The sequence below is a fragment of the Zonotrichia albicollis genome, chromosome 4 (genome assembly GCF_047830755.1).
Source record: "Zonotrichia albicollis isolate bZonAlb1 chromosome 4, bZonAlb1.hap1, whole genome shotgun sequence".
In the NCBI taxonomy this organism is placed as follows: domain Eukaryota; kingdom Metazoa; phylum Chordata; class Aves; order Passeriformes; family Passerellidae; genus Zonotrichia; species Zonotrichia albicollis.
The window spans coordinates 72968233-72984625 of NC_133822.1; the positions used below are offsets into that span (position 1 = coordinate 72968233).

The window sequence follows — 16393 nt, forward strand, 5'->3', positions numbered from 1 at the left end:
GACACATTTATGGCAGGCTAGGAAGTTGGCAATGCCCAGAACTGCCTCTTCCATCCTCTCCACTGTCTGAGTGAACCCGCAGGGGCAGCCAGAAGGACACACAGGTGATCAGAAAACACCCACCCTGCACATGCACAGAGATTTCTCACTGTGGGGGCAGCTCAGAGCAGCTGCAGGGCACAGAGCACCCAGGGTGACCTGGGCTGAACAAGGCTGGCCTAAAACCAAAACTGAGCCTTCCAGTGAGCACCAAAAGAGGCTGGTTTGGTGCAGCTGCCAGCAGCAGGCAGGCAAGCACTGAGACATCACTTTGGAGCTACTTGTCCCACACAAACCATCACATTAAATCACATTTCACTGATGCCTCACGTTTTAGCTTTTATTTTTTCAGAATTTGTCCTGCTTTAGTGTGCAGTTCTGAGCTTCACATGAGGGGATGGTGAGCTCTGTGCTCAGAGCAGGGGGACAAAACAATTCCTGCTCCAGCTGGGCACCAAGGACAAATGACCCAAATCTCAGCCCAGAGCACAAACCCCGTGGGCTGGAGAGAGAAAAACAAGCAGGGTGGGACTGCCTGGGCTGAAGCTGGGATGGGACAATGAACTGCAAGGTGCAAATGGAGCAGAACTGATCCCAGGGACAGAGCCCGTGCCCGGCCGTGCATTTTGGGGCCATTTTGGTTCATCTTGGGTGCAGCCCTGGCTGGGCTCTGGTGCTGCCCAAGGTGGATCCATGGAGGAGATCGTTTGGATAAACCCCTGCTTTATTCTGTGACTCTGCCCAGCCTCTGCTCTAGGGCAGCCTTCACAAGGCATCATCACTCTACCTAACAAATAAAAAGGAAAAAAGCACCCAAATATCTGAATTTAAAGTTGATGATGCAATGTTTTGCAAGTTGCCTTGCCTAAGTCCCAAGAGGATTTGCTACTTTCAAAGTACAATTCATCTTCCATTTAGCTCAGCTTAGTCATACAGATAGATAAACTGCCACATCTTAATTTTGTTTACAGGATTAAAAATCACAGAACATAACGATTCAGAAAGCAATTATGGTGGCAGGATTTTTAACTAATTTATTTTTCTGGTTGCAAAAAGCTTTTTGAAATCTTGTTTTACCAGGTACAGTTCAAACTGTTACTCAAAAGCAATTACACTAATGTTAGACTGAGACAACGGAAAATATCCTCATGGCAAAACAATGAGGTACTTACAGTCTGAAAAGGTTTCTGCAAGAAATCACTGATATGGCACACTTGAACTTTGACTTTAAATCTACATTGTTGAAAATTAACCAAGTATGGGGCAACTTGTGTTTTTGCCAAATTTCAGTTGTGCATTTTGGAGTGCTCAGATGTGACAGACGCACTGAGTTCCCAGAAGGAAAATGAAGCCCATCTGTTTCTTTTCCCTGCAAAAATAAAGGCCAAGGGCTACATCTGTGAGAGATCTCTGAGCATGAAGTGCTGACACTCCTGTGCACTGAAGACATCCAGAGAGCAGCCACAAGCCAGAGAGGGACTTTGGGAGTGCACCTAAGTGTGTAAATTTACAGGTTGGGTGGACTTTAGGAAAGGGTGGCACAGGGTCAGAAGGGAAGAGGGGAATGAGATTACTCATTACTGATTTACATTGCAAAATCAGAGAATAATTTGACCAAGCACAAATAGTTCTGGCTAACACAACAAGAAGAGATCATTTGACTTCAATTAAGTCCATCAGACATCTCATCTAGCAATCAGTGGATACACCTTCAAGTCCTAAGTGAAAAAAGCAGATTACAATCCATTATTGGTCCTAGACTCAATGTTAAATGTCATGATGATTTACCTACCAAAAAAGGACATTTCTGCTCTCACTGTAAACACAACAGCTTATTTTGAAATCACTAAGGTCCAATAGCCCTTTGCCATCACTGCAGCTGTAAGCAGCCACTTCTAATCCATGAAAAGCTGGGAATGTGAGCAGCACCTGCACAGAGCCACAGCACCAGGGGCTGCATCCCACAGGATGTGGCATGGCAAACCAGGAGAGGATGCCATGACACAGAGCAGGTTCACCATCATTTCCCCCATCAGCTCAGATCCAGGGCAATGTTTAAAACCATTTTATTTCTCAGAAGTGTCTGCTGGGAGCTGCTTCTCTGGCAGTCCATGCACCTCCCAGTCAAACAGAGGGTAACAGGGAGAGTTTCTTACAAGGACAACACACGATTTGCTTCTCAGGGTTGGGTCCTGATCTGGGTCCACGCTCCAAAACTTCACTGCAAACTTCAGCCTTTGAACAGACAAGCAGAACTGAGCATAGGAACCTCAAAACAAAGACCCTGCTACAGCATTTTCACTCCTTTCACCCACTCATAGGGGTCCCAGCATCTGCATAAACGAAAAAAAAACCTGCTCAAGATATTTTGGGGGCCTGCTCTCTCAAAAGAAATAGAAGAAGAGGGCAAAATAAGGAAAGATATAATAATTTAACTGATTCTCCATTAATGCTATCTGGTTTCATAACTAGTTATTTATTTAAACCAGTGATACTGCCATAACAATTTCTGCCTTAAGAAAGTAGTTTAGCTCATTGATTTGCACTTGTTTGGATTTGCTTTTGTTTTGGCAAAGCATATTCATGTCCTCTAGACTTGCAGCAAAATTTATGAGGACATAAAATTCCTTATTCTTCATAAAGTTTGCTGCAAGTCTGGAAGATGTTCTGTTGTACAAACCTCTGGTTTTAAATGTTAGGAAACATAAATGCTTTAATTGTCAAAACAGCTTTTCAGAACGTTGAAAACCTAATTATATACTTTTGGGCAGTGCTTCCTAGTTGAAGTACAAAGGGATTTGTTGTGTGATCAGCTTAGAGGCAAATTGTCTCAGGAACATACTCTGAGAAAAGCTGAAGGAACAAACTGCAGGTTGAGTGGCAGCTCAAAGCTTCAAAGTCTCCCTGGAGCCTTTTCCTCTGGAAAAAATGACATTACCTGTGATTCATCCATCAGTGGTTTATGTAACCTGATAGCATTTCACTTCAGTATCCATCACTCCAGGAGGATTTGGGGTGTGCCAATGTGCTCTGTGCGCAGAGATGGTTAAAGGTGACACTGCTGGCCTTTCTGGGCACTCTGGACTCAGCTCAGTCCTAAAGGGTGTGAAACACCCGAGGGGAAGATCCAGGATCTTTTGGGAATCAGGCACCTGTGAGCATGGCTTTTCTACAGACATTTCATTTTTAAACATGGGGAATTTTCCTAGGATCTCCTGAAACAAATACTGTTTCTCAGAAAGGTTAAAGTTGCATGAAATATACATCCTCTTTTGGCAACAAAAATTAAAGTGCTGGTTTCAAATAACAGTGTAGCTTTAAGAGTCTCTGATAAAAATTACCTCACCTCTATGGTGATAATCTCTACAGCTCTTTCAACAGTGGCTTTTTTAACTTCTACAAATTGTTATGAGTATGATAAAAGGCGGCAGGATGATGTATGACTTAAAGCAGTGGGCTGTAGTGATCCACAGCTCCATGAAGATTATGCCTGCTTATGACAACATCCTAAAAAATAGTTTAAGAATGTGTTAACCCCTCATTTACGTGAAGTATGAAATGTTCTGTCGACATGAAATTATACATGACATTGTCAACATTGCTCATTTTTAAACACAATATCCTAAACATGAATACAATTCAACAAGCATGTGGGGATGTGAGAGCTCCCTAAAATGAAAAGAGCCATTTGCAGCCCATGGGAACTCTAACAAAATTAAAGTTAGTTAGTTAAAACTAACAAAATCTAGTTAGAAAAACTCCCAAAAACTTTCACTTTTGTTAGTGAAAACTAACAAAATCAAGCCTACAGTCACTAGAATCATGGTCACTAGCCAGAGTGGAAATGTGTAGGAATCCTGCAGATCAAGACTAATACTAATACTAATACTAATACTAATACTAATACTAATACTAATAATACTAATAAAGACTACCTGTGCAGACAGTAATTTCTGTAACAGAAAATACTCTGAAATCAAAAGCAGAATTCAAGATACCCACTCTAAATATACAGTAGGTATCCAACAGCTGTGGATTTTAAAGACATTTCTCCTGAGGTCTGTGCCTCTCTGCTGCTGTGCACAAGGTTCTTTTCTCAATTAAATGCTTTTCTAAGGTGACTTTTCAACTTTTTCCTATTAAAATATTATCATTCATAGGCACAGTATGTGTCAATATGAAATTATTTCAGGATGTTAATGACTGAAAGGCCCCAGAGCCTCATTTTTTCCCCCTTCACAACAATGCCATGTTTTCAATTTTCCACTGAGTGTTTGGCTCAATAACCATTTATTGCAGAAAAACACCATCTTTTGGCCTAGCCATGTCACTTGAAGCTCCTAAATAATTTGTGAGAGCTCACAATTAAGTACTGACTTTTTCACACCATTCCTGAATTCTGTTATCAAGGATGAGCTCCGCCAAAAGTGGATTTTCTCCTAAATGGAAGGAAACAGCAATATTTGGAGTAAAAGAAATTCCCAAAAACAGACCAAAAACCCACTACATGTTTTCAGATGTATATGCTAAACTTCTAATGAATTTTTAGTGACTTCTTACAGTAGAAAGACATTTCCAGGTACGTCTTCATGTTCCTTGTGCTTATCAAAGGCTTTTCTCATCTCCAAGCAGAAAGAAAAGGTCAGGTCACAATGATTCAGGCATGCTGTAAATCCAGCCCTACTGCACTTCCTCTTGAAGAAGGGCTATGTTATTTTTCAGCTACGTGTGCTGATGTGCCATAAATAAATTAATTAATGTTTCATGGTATTGGCAACGTAAATTCTCCTACGTCAGCTCACAGACTGCATCTACCCTTGGTGAAAAATTATTATGAACATGACTGATCCTCAGTTCAGCACAAGCCTCCTTTTCAAACAGCAGGGAAAATGCCACTATTAATAGCAGAGCTGTCAAGACAGCATCATCTGAAAGACTCAGAATGTTTCAAGACAAAGCCAGATTGTCATTCTCTTGCAGCAGTTTGCAGAGAAGAAAAAAAAAATCTGTTTTTTTAAAAGTGGGATAGTTCAAAAGAAAACTTAGTTAAAAGTTAGGCACTGCCTCAGGTGTGGCAGGCTGGCATGAACCTGTGTGGAATTCTTTAGGAAACCAGCAGTTTCTCTAAGAGGTGAGTGATTTCCTTTGCTTTGCATTTCCCAGCGATTCACCTGCAGTGGAACAAGTCTGGGGAGCACAGAGGGTGGCTCCTGGTCTCACTGCACCTTCTGCAGATGTCTGTGCTCTCCATCACAGATGCTGGGCTGGGGAGGAAGGGGTGGAGAGTTCTCACAGTTACTAAATCAGAAGCAGCACTTCCACACATGCCTAATTCCTCTCTTTTTTCCCCTAACAGGAGCATTTAGGGAGACTTCATTGTCATTTAATAGGTATGGGGTGGCCAAATTGAGGCCTTCCAGGACCTGGACGGAGCCCACAAGAAAGATGGAGAGAGACTATTGACAAAAGTATGGAATGACAGGACATGGGGGAATGGCGTCACACTGACAGAGAGTGGGTTTAGGTGGGGTACTGGGGGGAAATTCTTCCCTGTGAGGGTGGTGATGCCCTGGTACAGGATGCCCAGAGAAGTTATGGATGCTCCATCCCTGGAAGTGTCCAAGGCCAGGTTGGATGGGGCTCTGAGCACCCTGAGATAGTGGAGGGCGTTCCTGCCCATGGCAGGGGGTTGGAATTGGATGAATTTTAATGTCTCTTCCAACCCAGGCCATTCTATGGTTCTATAATTCAATATATTCACCCTGCCATTCCTTTCAGCAAGGCTTTTTGTTTTGCTTTGAAATACACATGAATCCAACACATTAGAGAATTCCCTGCACTATGACAGAAGAGGCAGGTGTACATTCCAGCAAGATCTTGGAAACCTGAACTACTTTTTCTACATTAATTGCTATAGAAAGAGACTGAGGATAATTAGCACAGCAGGAAGCAATGGATGACTTGGTTTACCAGAAAGGAAGAACAGTAATTCTATTCCATATTCACATTTACCATCAGCACGGTTTACAGCTCTTGAGAGTGGCATTGATAACCAAAAGGGAGTCCTGCCTTTGTTTTTAATTCCTGGAAACAGGTTGAAGGAGAGACAGGGGAAATGAAAGTCAAAAAGTTTAACCTTCTGTTGTATTCAAAGGTAAATTTTTGGATGCAATTAAAACTCTATAAACTGTGAGTAAGAATGGCACTAGGAACTAAAACTCCCCAACCACTGGGCTGTCAGTTCTGCCTTTTCTGATCTAAACATGGAGTTTATTTCTCCTGTTTGAGGGGTTCCCAGCTACAGGCACTGATTCAGCCCAGGCTGCTGAGCTCATTCTCACTGCAATCATTAGCAAGAGTCCTTGCAGGCTACGTCACTGCCCTGTCAATGGCGTGAGCTGAGTAACAAAATACATCATAAAAGTTGGTTTAAAATACTCCTGACTACCCAAATTACTCCTTTTCATTTGCTCATCAATCCCATGGATGGACACTGTTTATTTCTTGAATCATCTTTTTTTCCTCTGGGGGAGAAATGAGTAACTTTCCACCTCTTACCTCTCAGCTGCTTCTTACATATTTCTTCCTCAGGTTTAACATCACTTTTGGGATCAACAGGAACAGCTCTTTGTATTTTTATCAGCACTGGAATGGCCCACATGCAGCAGGGGTAACAAAGAAAGTTGTGCTAGCAAAAGCATATTTAATAAAACAGTATTTGAACAAAGCAGTTACACACAGCTTAAGTGCTAACGGTAGAAAAATCACAACTTCACACACACCAGAAAGTGCAAACATTGTGGTTTGCAAATGAGAAATACTGGGAAGAGAGCATTATGGCCAAAATTTTCAGACTTTGCCATCCAAATGTAAAAATTTAGGGAGCACCCAAGGTTCCTATCATTATCACTAGTCTAGAGTGATTTTTACACTCCCTCTGATGTTCCACATAGGTTTTAGTTCACAGAATTCACATAATGACGAGGTTGAAGGAGTCCAACTAGTTCCAATAGTGCTGAATAATGTCCTGATAACCAGGGCAATCATGGATATTTTAGGACATAAAAAATGACAGCAGAAAACCTGATTTACTCTTCTATTTTAATATTTGGCATGCTTTGACTTTTTCAGAGGTGCTGACACTATCAATGAAACCTCCTTTTTACGCTTTACTTTTGGAAATTTTTTTGCTTTACTTTTGCAGCTTAATTTAAAAAAGATTGAAAGGCTCCTAAAATTGCTAGAAACAATTGCATTTGCCATTGTGCTCAGCTCACGTAGCAACTAAAAGCTGTGACACAGGCACAGCTCTGTGTCATTACTGGGAATGTTTACACTGATGGATGGTAATGCTGCTGCTGCTCTGATTGCTGGTTTATTCCAAAAACTGAAATAAGTATTGAAATAGTTGAAATTTAGATTGTAAGTTAATGACTAAACCTTTCCGTTCTCCCTTTTGGTACAACAGGGCAACTAATCCAGCAGTTATTCCCACACTTCCAGCTCCTGGTAACTGAGCAACAGGGTAATTTACTGGAGACCTCTGCCTCACACATCTGTGCAGCAGCTGGGGAAGTGCCTGCACCAGGGAATGTGGCTCTGACACTCCCAAATGGGGGGGATACATCCATTAGCAAGAGTCTTAGTGTGTCTTATTAATGTTATTAAGCAAATGTAGAAATCAGCAATTAAAAGTGGGAACCAGCTGCCCAGCAGGTGCCCAGAGCAGCCTAAGAAAAAGATAAATGGGAGAAAGAAGGAGACAGCCTTCAATCTCTCTCAATATGAGAGTTGAAGCACTTCTGGTGGAATTAATTTAAGTTGCATTTCAGCACCCACAGTGTAAACATCTGCACCTGAATGAGCCATCCAAGGCTGCTTTTGCAGGCAGGAAGGAGAAACAGGCACAGACATCTAGGCTGGCTTAGACTCCTGCATGGAAATGGCACTGGGGTGGTCTCTGCTCACCTGGCATTGAGGGACACAGGTCCCACCGGTCCTGGGGGGACAGGAGAGCAGCAGACCCTTGGGACAAGGCTGTTCCCCGTTCCTCTGCTGCCAGTGCACAGCATGGACAGCATTTTGCAGCTCCAGACACTGTGTGGGCAGCTCCCAGAAGGAATCAGGGAACTGGGAAAGCATGTCTGCTGGGTTGTTTCTGAACCTCAGTTCTGGCGTCACCTAACCTTCTTATAGGCACAATTCTTCAGACAAATCTCTGCATAAACACTTAAACATTTTAGTATAAATATCTAAAATTACCATTACTACTCAGAATAGAATTGATCACAGATTTCTTTAATAAGAACACTTGATTTTCTTTGATTTTCTTTTTCCTCCGGCTGATACAACACGTGTCAGAGAACTCTATGTCTTCCACAGCTAAATGTTGTCATGCAGAGGAATAAAGGGCTTTTTCTAAGATCAAGGTAAAGGAACTTTGTCAGTGGTAAAAATAGCTTTCCAGCTACTCATTGAATGGTACTAACAGTAAAGTATTTCATGCCAGCATCTTGAAATTTGAGTTATGAACTGTTCTGCTGCCAAAGAGATTCCACAATTCAATATTCCATTCCTGTTTGTGCAGGAAAACACTTCTGCTGCTTAAGAGAACTTGCAGCAGGAGCTGCAAAACTTTACTTTTGTTAACTTTACATGTGACTAATTGCTGGAGAGACTTCTTGCTGACCCTGCCAAGATGCTGTGCAGCCCAGGAGGCTGGCAAAGCTCCTGGGACATCATGAGCCCACTTTCATTTCCACAATGCACTCAAGAAGCAGCCTTTCTGTTCTTCTCTCAAAGCATTAGTGCCTCCCCCCCAAGTCTGCTTTGCAGGACAGCTGCAAATGGAATTTGGGATCAACATTTATTTGCAAATTGGTATTTCATTTTATTTCTTTCGAGCCATAGCTTGATTCAAGTTTGATACAGAAACCATTCACTTAAATGCCTTAAACAGAAGAGATTCTGAGGACTGAGTGAAGTTTTTTAAAATCTTAAACACAAACTTATCTATCTATTGTTTTTCAGGATTTGAAACAGCATCTCTCACACAGGCTGAGCATAAAGACCTCTGCTGAGTGTCAGTGGCACACAGATCTCTTTCCACCCAGGAAAAAGCACAATAAGGCATTGTCAAGTTCAACATCCAAGCAGGGAAGATTGGCTGATGTCAATCCCCAGGCAGAGTACCTGTATAATTGTTTTCCAGCACAATACACTCTCTGTAAAAGGGGTTTAATCATGCCTTCATTTCAGAGGAGCAAAATTGCCAGAGTGAAATTAACACCAGAATGTTATTTCATCATAGTCAAATTCTACAGTGAGTCTTTGGAGAGATAAACTTGTTTCAGATGTGGCACAGAACTTACTGTCTTGGTGAAGATAAAATACTGCACTTACTTCTCTTACCCTGGGACTGTCCATCCAGAGAGGGAATATCAGGAACCTGGTGAAAAGAAGTAAATGATCATATAAAAACAGAGAAAAAATATCCAGCAGTGGCACTCTTAAAAAAAAAAAAAAATAAACCTACCCCAAAACAAAAAAACCTACCCCAAAACAACATCTACCACAATCAACAAAATATTTTGTCACTTTCTAGAGCCTCATTTGCAGGCTGTTGTAATCAAGTTGAGAAGTTACTATCCCAGTTAAATATTTCTTCTGTATTCACCTCGAGTAGCCTGAAGTGAGCCAGCACTGGAACTTGAGCCATTGCAAGGAAAAGCTGCTACTACAGACTAAACCAACAAAAAAGGGGGTTTGCAGCTCAGGCAGTGCTCTTGGCACTGAAGCACTTCTGAACTCTGAATTTGTGTTCTTGGGGATAGAAAAGATGCACATGGTAACTTCTCATCACACAGAACTTTTGCTCAGCTATTGTGCCAGAACCTTGTCCTTTATAAATAATTAAAAGACTGATTTCCAAAGGCGTTGGGGTACCTAGAAAAAGCTTAGGAAACAGAGGGAGAAAAAATTGATTTGCCTAATTTCCACTGAAATCTGAGATAAATGGTTCTAATCTGTATCCTTAGAAATCTGCAATTAGATAATGCATTGACACTGGATTTAGTCTATTAAAAGCTGTTCATTTTTCCCTGAACCATACTCAATGCATACTGGAGACATAAATTTTCACAGGTAGTTTTATTCTGACATTTCCTCACTTTTCAATCCTAGTCTTTGCCTCCTGAAAAGTATTAATTGACTCAATTTTCACTCACGACGAAGAATCCACCTGTGTTAGTAAAACATGAGATTTTACTTTCATAGTGACAGAATTTTCATTCACATTTAGACCTGACTGTAAAATGTACATGATTTCTACCATGTTACCCTGAATGAGAACTCTAGCTGTCAATTTAAACAACTTTCACTCTTTCCTTATTCGTCATACAGCTTCTCTCCCTTCAGACACCTTTTCCTCCTGATCTATATTCTGCAGCAAACCTCCACAATTTTAACTCTTCCATCTTTTCCCGAGATATGTTTTCCTGCATTTCAATTACCAGTGGCCTGGAGTTTGATTTGCTCTGTAACTTTTGTTACCTTATTTAGCCCTCGACAAACACCCACAGGGAATATTAGCTCAGCAGCTCATCCGAGCTGTAAAAGTGAGGCTACGTTTGTGATGTGCAGGATGCCACTGCAGCACCTTCAGCAGGGCACCCTGCACAGCCCAGGTGAATATTTCCTGGTGCCCTAGTGCAATAATGACCCACCTGCCTCTGCTCCTCTCTGTCTGCAGGCACTGGGACTAACGACAGTCTCTCTGTGCTGCCTGATGTCAGAGCTGAGAAAGGTGTCAAGGATATATAAGAGGCAGAAAGGAAGAGGGAAAAGGATTCTCCAGAGCTAGGTGCAAGCGTGGAATTGTTGCATGCACACTTCTTGCTAATCCAGAGGGCTCGCTGGCTTCTCCAGTTAGATCTGTGGCCACAAAAAGGTAAATAATTTCCATTTTCTCTTGCTTTACCTGCAGTGCAACAGATGTGCTTTAAAAAGCACAATATTATTAATCAAGAGCGTTTTTCAGGAAAAGGCAACTAAGACAACTTTAAAGTAAACAGCACTGGGGACCAGGATTTGAGACTGGGATGTGTCAGGAAATGCAAACCAGAGGTAAGGGATAGGATTGAAACTGCGGGATGGAAAATGAGCATTTATTCCTGAGAGCTCTATTTCTGAGACTGAGTTGTGTCACTAAACTTGAGGGGATCATTTTTCTCACTCCAGCCTGTGAAAAAGACTAGCTGCTCTTGGTTTAGGACAGAATGGGCATCAATAACAGGACATGCTGAGGAGTATTTGGGTCAGCTTTCAGTTTTGAATCATTGTTCTTTGCAGAAAGTTTGGCAGGAAAGATGTGCAACCTAAAGCTGTCAGTTTTCTTCATTGCACTTTCTGTCACTCTGAGCTGTTTGGAAGCTACACCTATTGAGAGGTGAGTAACAAATAATCATGTTTATTTCCCTTTAGGGAAAAGGGGGTTCACAGTATTGCATGAGTTGCTTTTGCTTTCATGTCTCAAATATTATAAAAATGGAGTTATTCAAGCTCACTGTTTTATTGTTGCTCAAAGATTGCTGTCTGTGGCTGATGATCTATCTGATGGTACTTCCAAGAGACAAGGATGGATGTTGCCTGTAATGTCACAGAATACACTCCCAGGACTTAGTGAGGAGATGCCAGAACAACCAGCAGCAAAGACAAAAAGGTATTGATTTTCCCTTGTTCTTCCAGCCATATCAGATTGAACCACGGAGCAAACTTTGTCCCAGTGATATCCTGCTACTTGAGAGACTTCAGCTGTTTTTCTCAAAAAAAATTTTTATTATGAATTATATTATTATTTTATAATTTAATTTTTTTAAATTAAAATACTAAATATTTCTAACTAAATAGAGTTTACTAATACTAAAATACTTCTGCTAAATAGAGTTTGCCTGTAAGCATAAAGATCAGCTTTTCTGTAACACAAAGATCAAAGCATTCAGGGTAGAATGCGAAATCCAGGGACAAAGTTACAAATAATTTATTCACTTTGCAATTATAACACTTTCATAAATTACAAAGGCTGCAAATAGTTCGTTACCTTGAGAGGAAAGGTGTATTTTGCAAGTGCTTTCCTTTTTAAAAAATGTCAGATTTCCAAGCCTGAAGAGGAAAAAAAAAAAAACAACAAAAACATACTCTTCTTAATAATATTACTGCTCTGCTAGAATGGAATTATTTTATAGGATAAATGCTTTCAGTAATTAAGCAATTTTTTAAATCACAGAATTAAAAATTAATTTAATCATGGGAAGAAGGAAAAGAAGAAATTGGTTCTGATATAATTTTACTTGTCTGAAACACATTCTCATTTATAAATTAATAAATTCAATTTCAGGCAACTTTTTAACGAATGAAAACCATTTCAAGATTTATTTGCAATTTTTACTAAAACATAAGCAGCACTGAACTATTCTACTTTTCACAGAATCATCAAGGTGAGAAGGGAGTTTCAAGTTCATATAGTTTTGTCAGGCTTTTGAGTGAATTTCTTTCAATGACAATTCTGTTATAGATGAATTCAGTAAATACATATATATATGTTACCTGTTCTTCTCTCTTTGAATATATATTTTAAAAATACTATCATATGAAAAATTTTATATCTTCAAAAGTATTTTTATAACAGAGATGAAGTTCTCACATTTTTACAGCTATCACTTTAAAAATAAATACAAACCCCCCAAAATAACTGTAATATTCAAACACAAGGCATCGCCCTGAGGAGTGTGGTGTGCCTTATCTGCTTTTCTGGGGCCTGGAACCATCTCTCACTGGGTGAATTGTCTCCTGGCAGCAAATATTCATTTAAAGCTAAAGGGGTGGTGGGTTCAGCCAGGCTGGACCTGAGATAGAAACCCAGCAGCTCCAGGAAGGGCCGGAGTTCTCAACTTGATTTTGTAGCTTTAGTGGAAAAGAGAATTCTGGCTCCACAAACAAAGCAGGATCTCTGGGAGAACCAGCTGCTGTTTGAATCTTGTATGTTAAAGGCTTGATAAAACCAGTAGAAATACCCATGAAAGTCAATGAGAGGTTATATAAAACCCTGTCCAACAATTTTCTTTTAATGTAATTACACATTTAAAATATTAATTGCTTAAAAATTGCTGCAAATCTACTAATGAAGAACCAGTATAATACAGACATTCCTTTCACAGCTGCTATTCCACTTGGATTCTCAGATCAACACAAATAACTTCAAAGGTTATATGATACTTTAGATTATAGATTTAAAAATCAGTAAGCAAAGGAATATATTGGTAACTGCTCAGAGTTTGAAACTGGGATATTGTTGCTCTTCACAGTAAATTTGAGCCACAAACTGGTGTTTAACTCATGCCATAGCAGCATGAAGAAGCCCGAGAAAATAAGCAATAACTCAGTAAGCAATCTCAGCAAACCAGTGTATCTGTCTGAAGGAACAACACAGCAGTCCAAGGAACAAATCTGAAAACCCAAGCTCTCTCAAGCTAACACTTTCATCACAATTTAAAGAAAAACCCTCATGCTACATAAATTTCACATGGAGTTCTGTAAATGGTCTGTTGGTTCAGATCATAGAATGTTATTTTTAGATACAGATTCCTCCTTGGACACTCTTTTAAAGTATCATTTGGCAAAATATTCTCTCTCACCACAAAAGAACTTCCAAGTTGCTTTTTTGTTCCAAAAAAGATGTGAGACAGTTTAGTCAGAGCTAAGTGCTAGAGACAGAGCTGAAAACCATCCTAAGTGGCACTGCTGCCTGTCACCATGATATTTTCTGAAAAATCCCTTCACTAGGATTTTTTTTCCTGGGAAGCTCCAGCTTCTCCCTGCTTTGCTGCTTTGGAATGTGATTTGGAGAATTGTTTATCCAGCATGTGAATTGTTTTAATGACCAATTAGTCCAGCTGTATTGAGGCTCTGAGGAGTCACGGGTTCTTATTATTCATTCTTGTGAAGCCTTCTGATGTATCCTTTCTTTAGTATAGTTTTAGTATAGCATTCTTTAATATGATATGATATAATAAAATAATAAATCAGCCTTCTGAGAACTTGGAGCCAGATTCTCATCTCTCACCTTGTCCTGGGGACCCTCACAAGCACCACAGCTACCTCTGTTCAGATGTGGGGCAGATGGGAGAAAGCCTTGGGGTTTAGCCCACTTGGTGTGGACTGGAATATTACCAGTCCCTTCAGGGAGAGCAGGATATGATTCTGTGGAAACACGAGAACTAAATGAATGTTAGTGATCATCATTATGTTAGTAATCCTCATGATACCAGCAAGAGCTCTAAATAGATTTAGAAGTTCAGCTGCAAGTTAAACATTTAGTCATTGCTTTCACTTAGTGTCTTACCTATACTATCATTACAGGTTTTCTGGCTGTCATAAACTGCTGTGCAGGATATCAATAAAAACGACATATGACTGTTCAGGTCTCTGCATTTGAATAACCCCAATCATTAACACTGATAATAGCACCCAGCACAAGGATTTTTTTCAGGCACAAAGTAGGTGGTGGGAAGATTCTAATGTTCCTGTATTTGTGCACACATTAAAAGAACTCCCACATTAGCAGAGCTGAAGTGGCTGTGAGAAGCAGCACACTTGATTATCACATTCATATCTTCGTAAAAAAACCCTTTACCCAGGATTTTCCTCCTGGGAAGCTGAGAAGCCTCAGAGAAAAAAGAAAACAATAATTATCTGATTTGCTTCTCCTGTGTTTTGCTGCTTTGGAATGCATTTGGAGATTGTTTATCCAACTGGTCATTGTTTCATTGGTTTCATGTGAATTGTTTTGACTCAATGGCCAATCAGGGCCAAGCTGTGTCAGGGTTCTGAAAAGAATCATGAGTTCTCATTATTATCTTTTTAGCCTTCAGTAAGTATCCTTTCTGTATTCTTTAATATAGTTTAGTTTAGTATTCTTTAATATAGTGTCTTAAAATAATAAATTAGCCTTCTGAGAAGATGGAGTCATGTGGGAATACATAAAATCAGAGGGTTTTGGGAAAGCTGCAAAAAGCAGGCCTCAGAGACAGCAGAACTGTGATTAGAGCTAAGCAGTAGCCATGAGATTTGTCAGCAGAAAAACTATGTAAGAAGTAGAAAAGGACAAATAGAACAATGGTCTGTGTATTAGCGCTTGTCTAGAATAACTCCCTAAGCTACAGAAAAGTTTATCTAGCAACATATTAGTAAGTTTGAAGCTCAATGGAGCTCTGTGCATTGCATCTTAAGGCTTACAAGCAGGTATTATATTTAAAATAAGCAAGCTTTGTTTTAACTAAAGGGATGTGTGCTTATAGTGGTTGGATGGAACTACTGTCAGTGTGCTTTTGCTTTGTGTGATTGGTCAAAAAACTTGTAAAGTAACTTGTAACATGAAGTTCTTGGTCTGCTGCTTGGGGTGTGAGCTGCTGGCACCTTCCCATTGTCATAACCTTGGAATGAGACTGATGCTGGAAAATAAACAGCTCAAGGCACGTTCCTAGCGGTAGCAGTCCCATCCCATTGGTGATTTGCACATATACCACCGGCCGGCGATAGAGTCAGATTCATCATTCCTCCCTTTGTCTGGGGGGAACACAAATCCACCACGCCATTGCTCTTCCCTTGGCTAACCCTGGCTCTCTGTGCCCACCTGGCAGCCACCATCTGGAGAAGAGGAGGTGCAACACGGCCACGTGTGTGACCCAGCGCCTGGCCGATTTCCTGGTGCGCTCCAGCGGCAGCGCGGGCGCCCTGTACCCCCCCACCAACGTGGGCTCCAACACCTACGGCAAGAGGGACGCGCCAGGGCTGCCGGGCACACAGCCCCACAGCCACGCACTGCTCTAGGGGCTGCTGGAATGCTCATTTCTAATGTGGCGGCAACCTCTTGGTGGTTTGTTACTTGTACAGTCTTAGCAGTGCCTTGTTTTCTCTGTGTGTGCGTGGTTTATGTTCACCATTCTGCTGTGCAGGTGCCATGACATGTATAGGCTGCTCCTTCAACTCCATTAGAGCTCCAGAAATCTGCTTGGGAAATCCCTTTGTAAAAATTCACCATGAAAATAAATGGAAAAGTAATTGCAACGAGGTTTTTTTAATCATTATTATTATTATTATTAAAAGGATGAAAAAATAAACCATGATGTGTATGTCTTTGTAAAGTTCCTAATTAAAGAACAACAAATGCTCTTAATTAAACAAGAACAAAATAATCAACAAGAACAAATATGTTCTTAATAAAGAACAAGGAGTATCAGAATGCTGGCAAAAGTGATGTCCTAATGAAAGTAAACCAGAGGAACCTTCTGGTTCTGAA

The 16393-nt window shown here is 40.5% G+C and overlaps 2 protein-coding genes across 12 annotated transcripts in view; one reads left to right on the forward strand and one right to left on the reverse strand.

The window, feature by feature from the left end:
- Positions 1-16393, reverse strand: part of LOC102063879 (solute carrier organic anion transporter family member 1A2) — a 40968-nt gene that overhangs the window by 15849 nt on the left and 8726 nt on the right. The window contains exons 2-4 of one of the 10 annotated variants that reach the window (XM_014275953.3): positions 14159-14295; positions 12137-12198; positions 9451-9487 (exon numbers count right to left, since the gene is read on the reverse strand). In XM_014275953.3, the coding sequence (XP_014131428.1) occupies positions 9451-9465 (15 nt within the window). In that variant the 5' untranslated portion in view covers positions 9466-9487; positions 12137-12198; positions 14159-14295. Of the gene's footprint in view, positions 1-1211; positions 2172-2195; positions 2256-9441; positions 9488-9594; positions 9827-12136; positions 12199-14158; positions 14296-16393 lie in introns of those variants that run through there. The other 9 variants (XM_026790303.2, XM_026790304.2, XM_005481843.4 and 6 more) reach the window with 9 other exon arrangements.
- IAPP (islet amyloid polypeptide) lies at positions 10537-16160 on the forward strand. Of its 2 annotated transcripts, XM_005481840.4 has the most exons (5): positions 10537-10987; positions 11078-11163; positions 11389-11485; positions 11624-11758; positions 15735-16160. In XM_005481840.4, the coding sequence occupies exons 2-5, from the start codon at positions 11139-11141 to the stop codon at positions 15922-15924; spliced, it is 447 nt and encodes a 148-aa protein (XP_005481897.1). In that variant the 5' UTR covers positions 10537-10987; positions 11078-11138; the 3' UTR covers positions 15925-16160. The 2 variants fall into 2 exon arrangements, with proteins under 2 accessions (XP_005481897.1, XP_005481898.1); XM_005481841.4 differs by lacking the exon at positions 11078-11163 and having other exon boundaries at positions 10544-10987.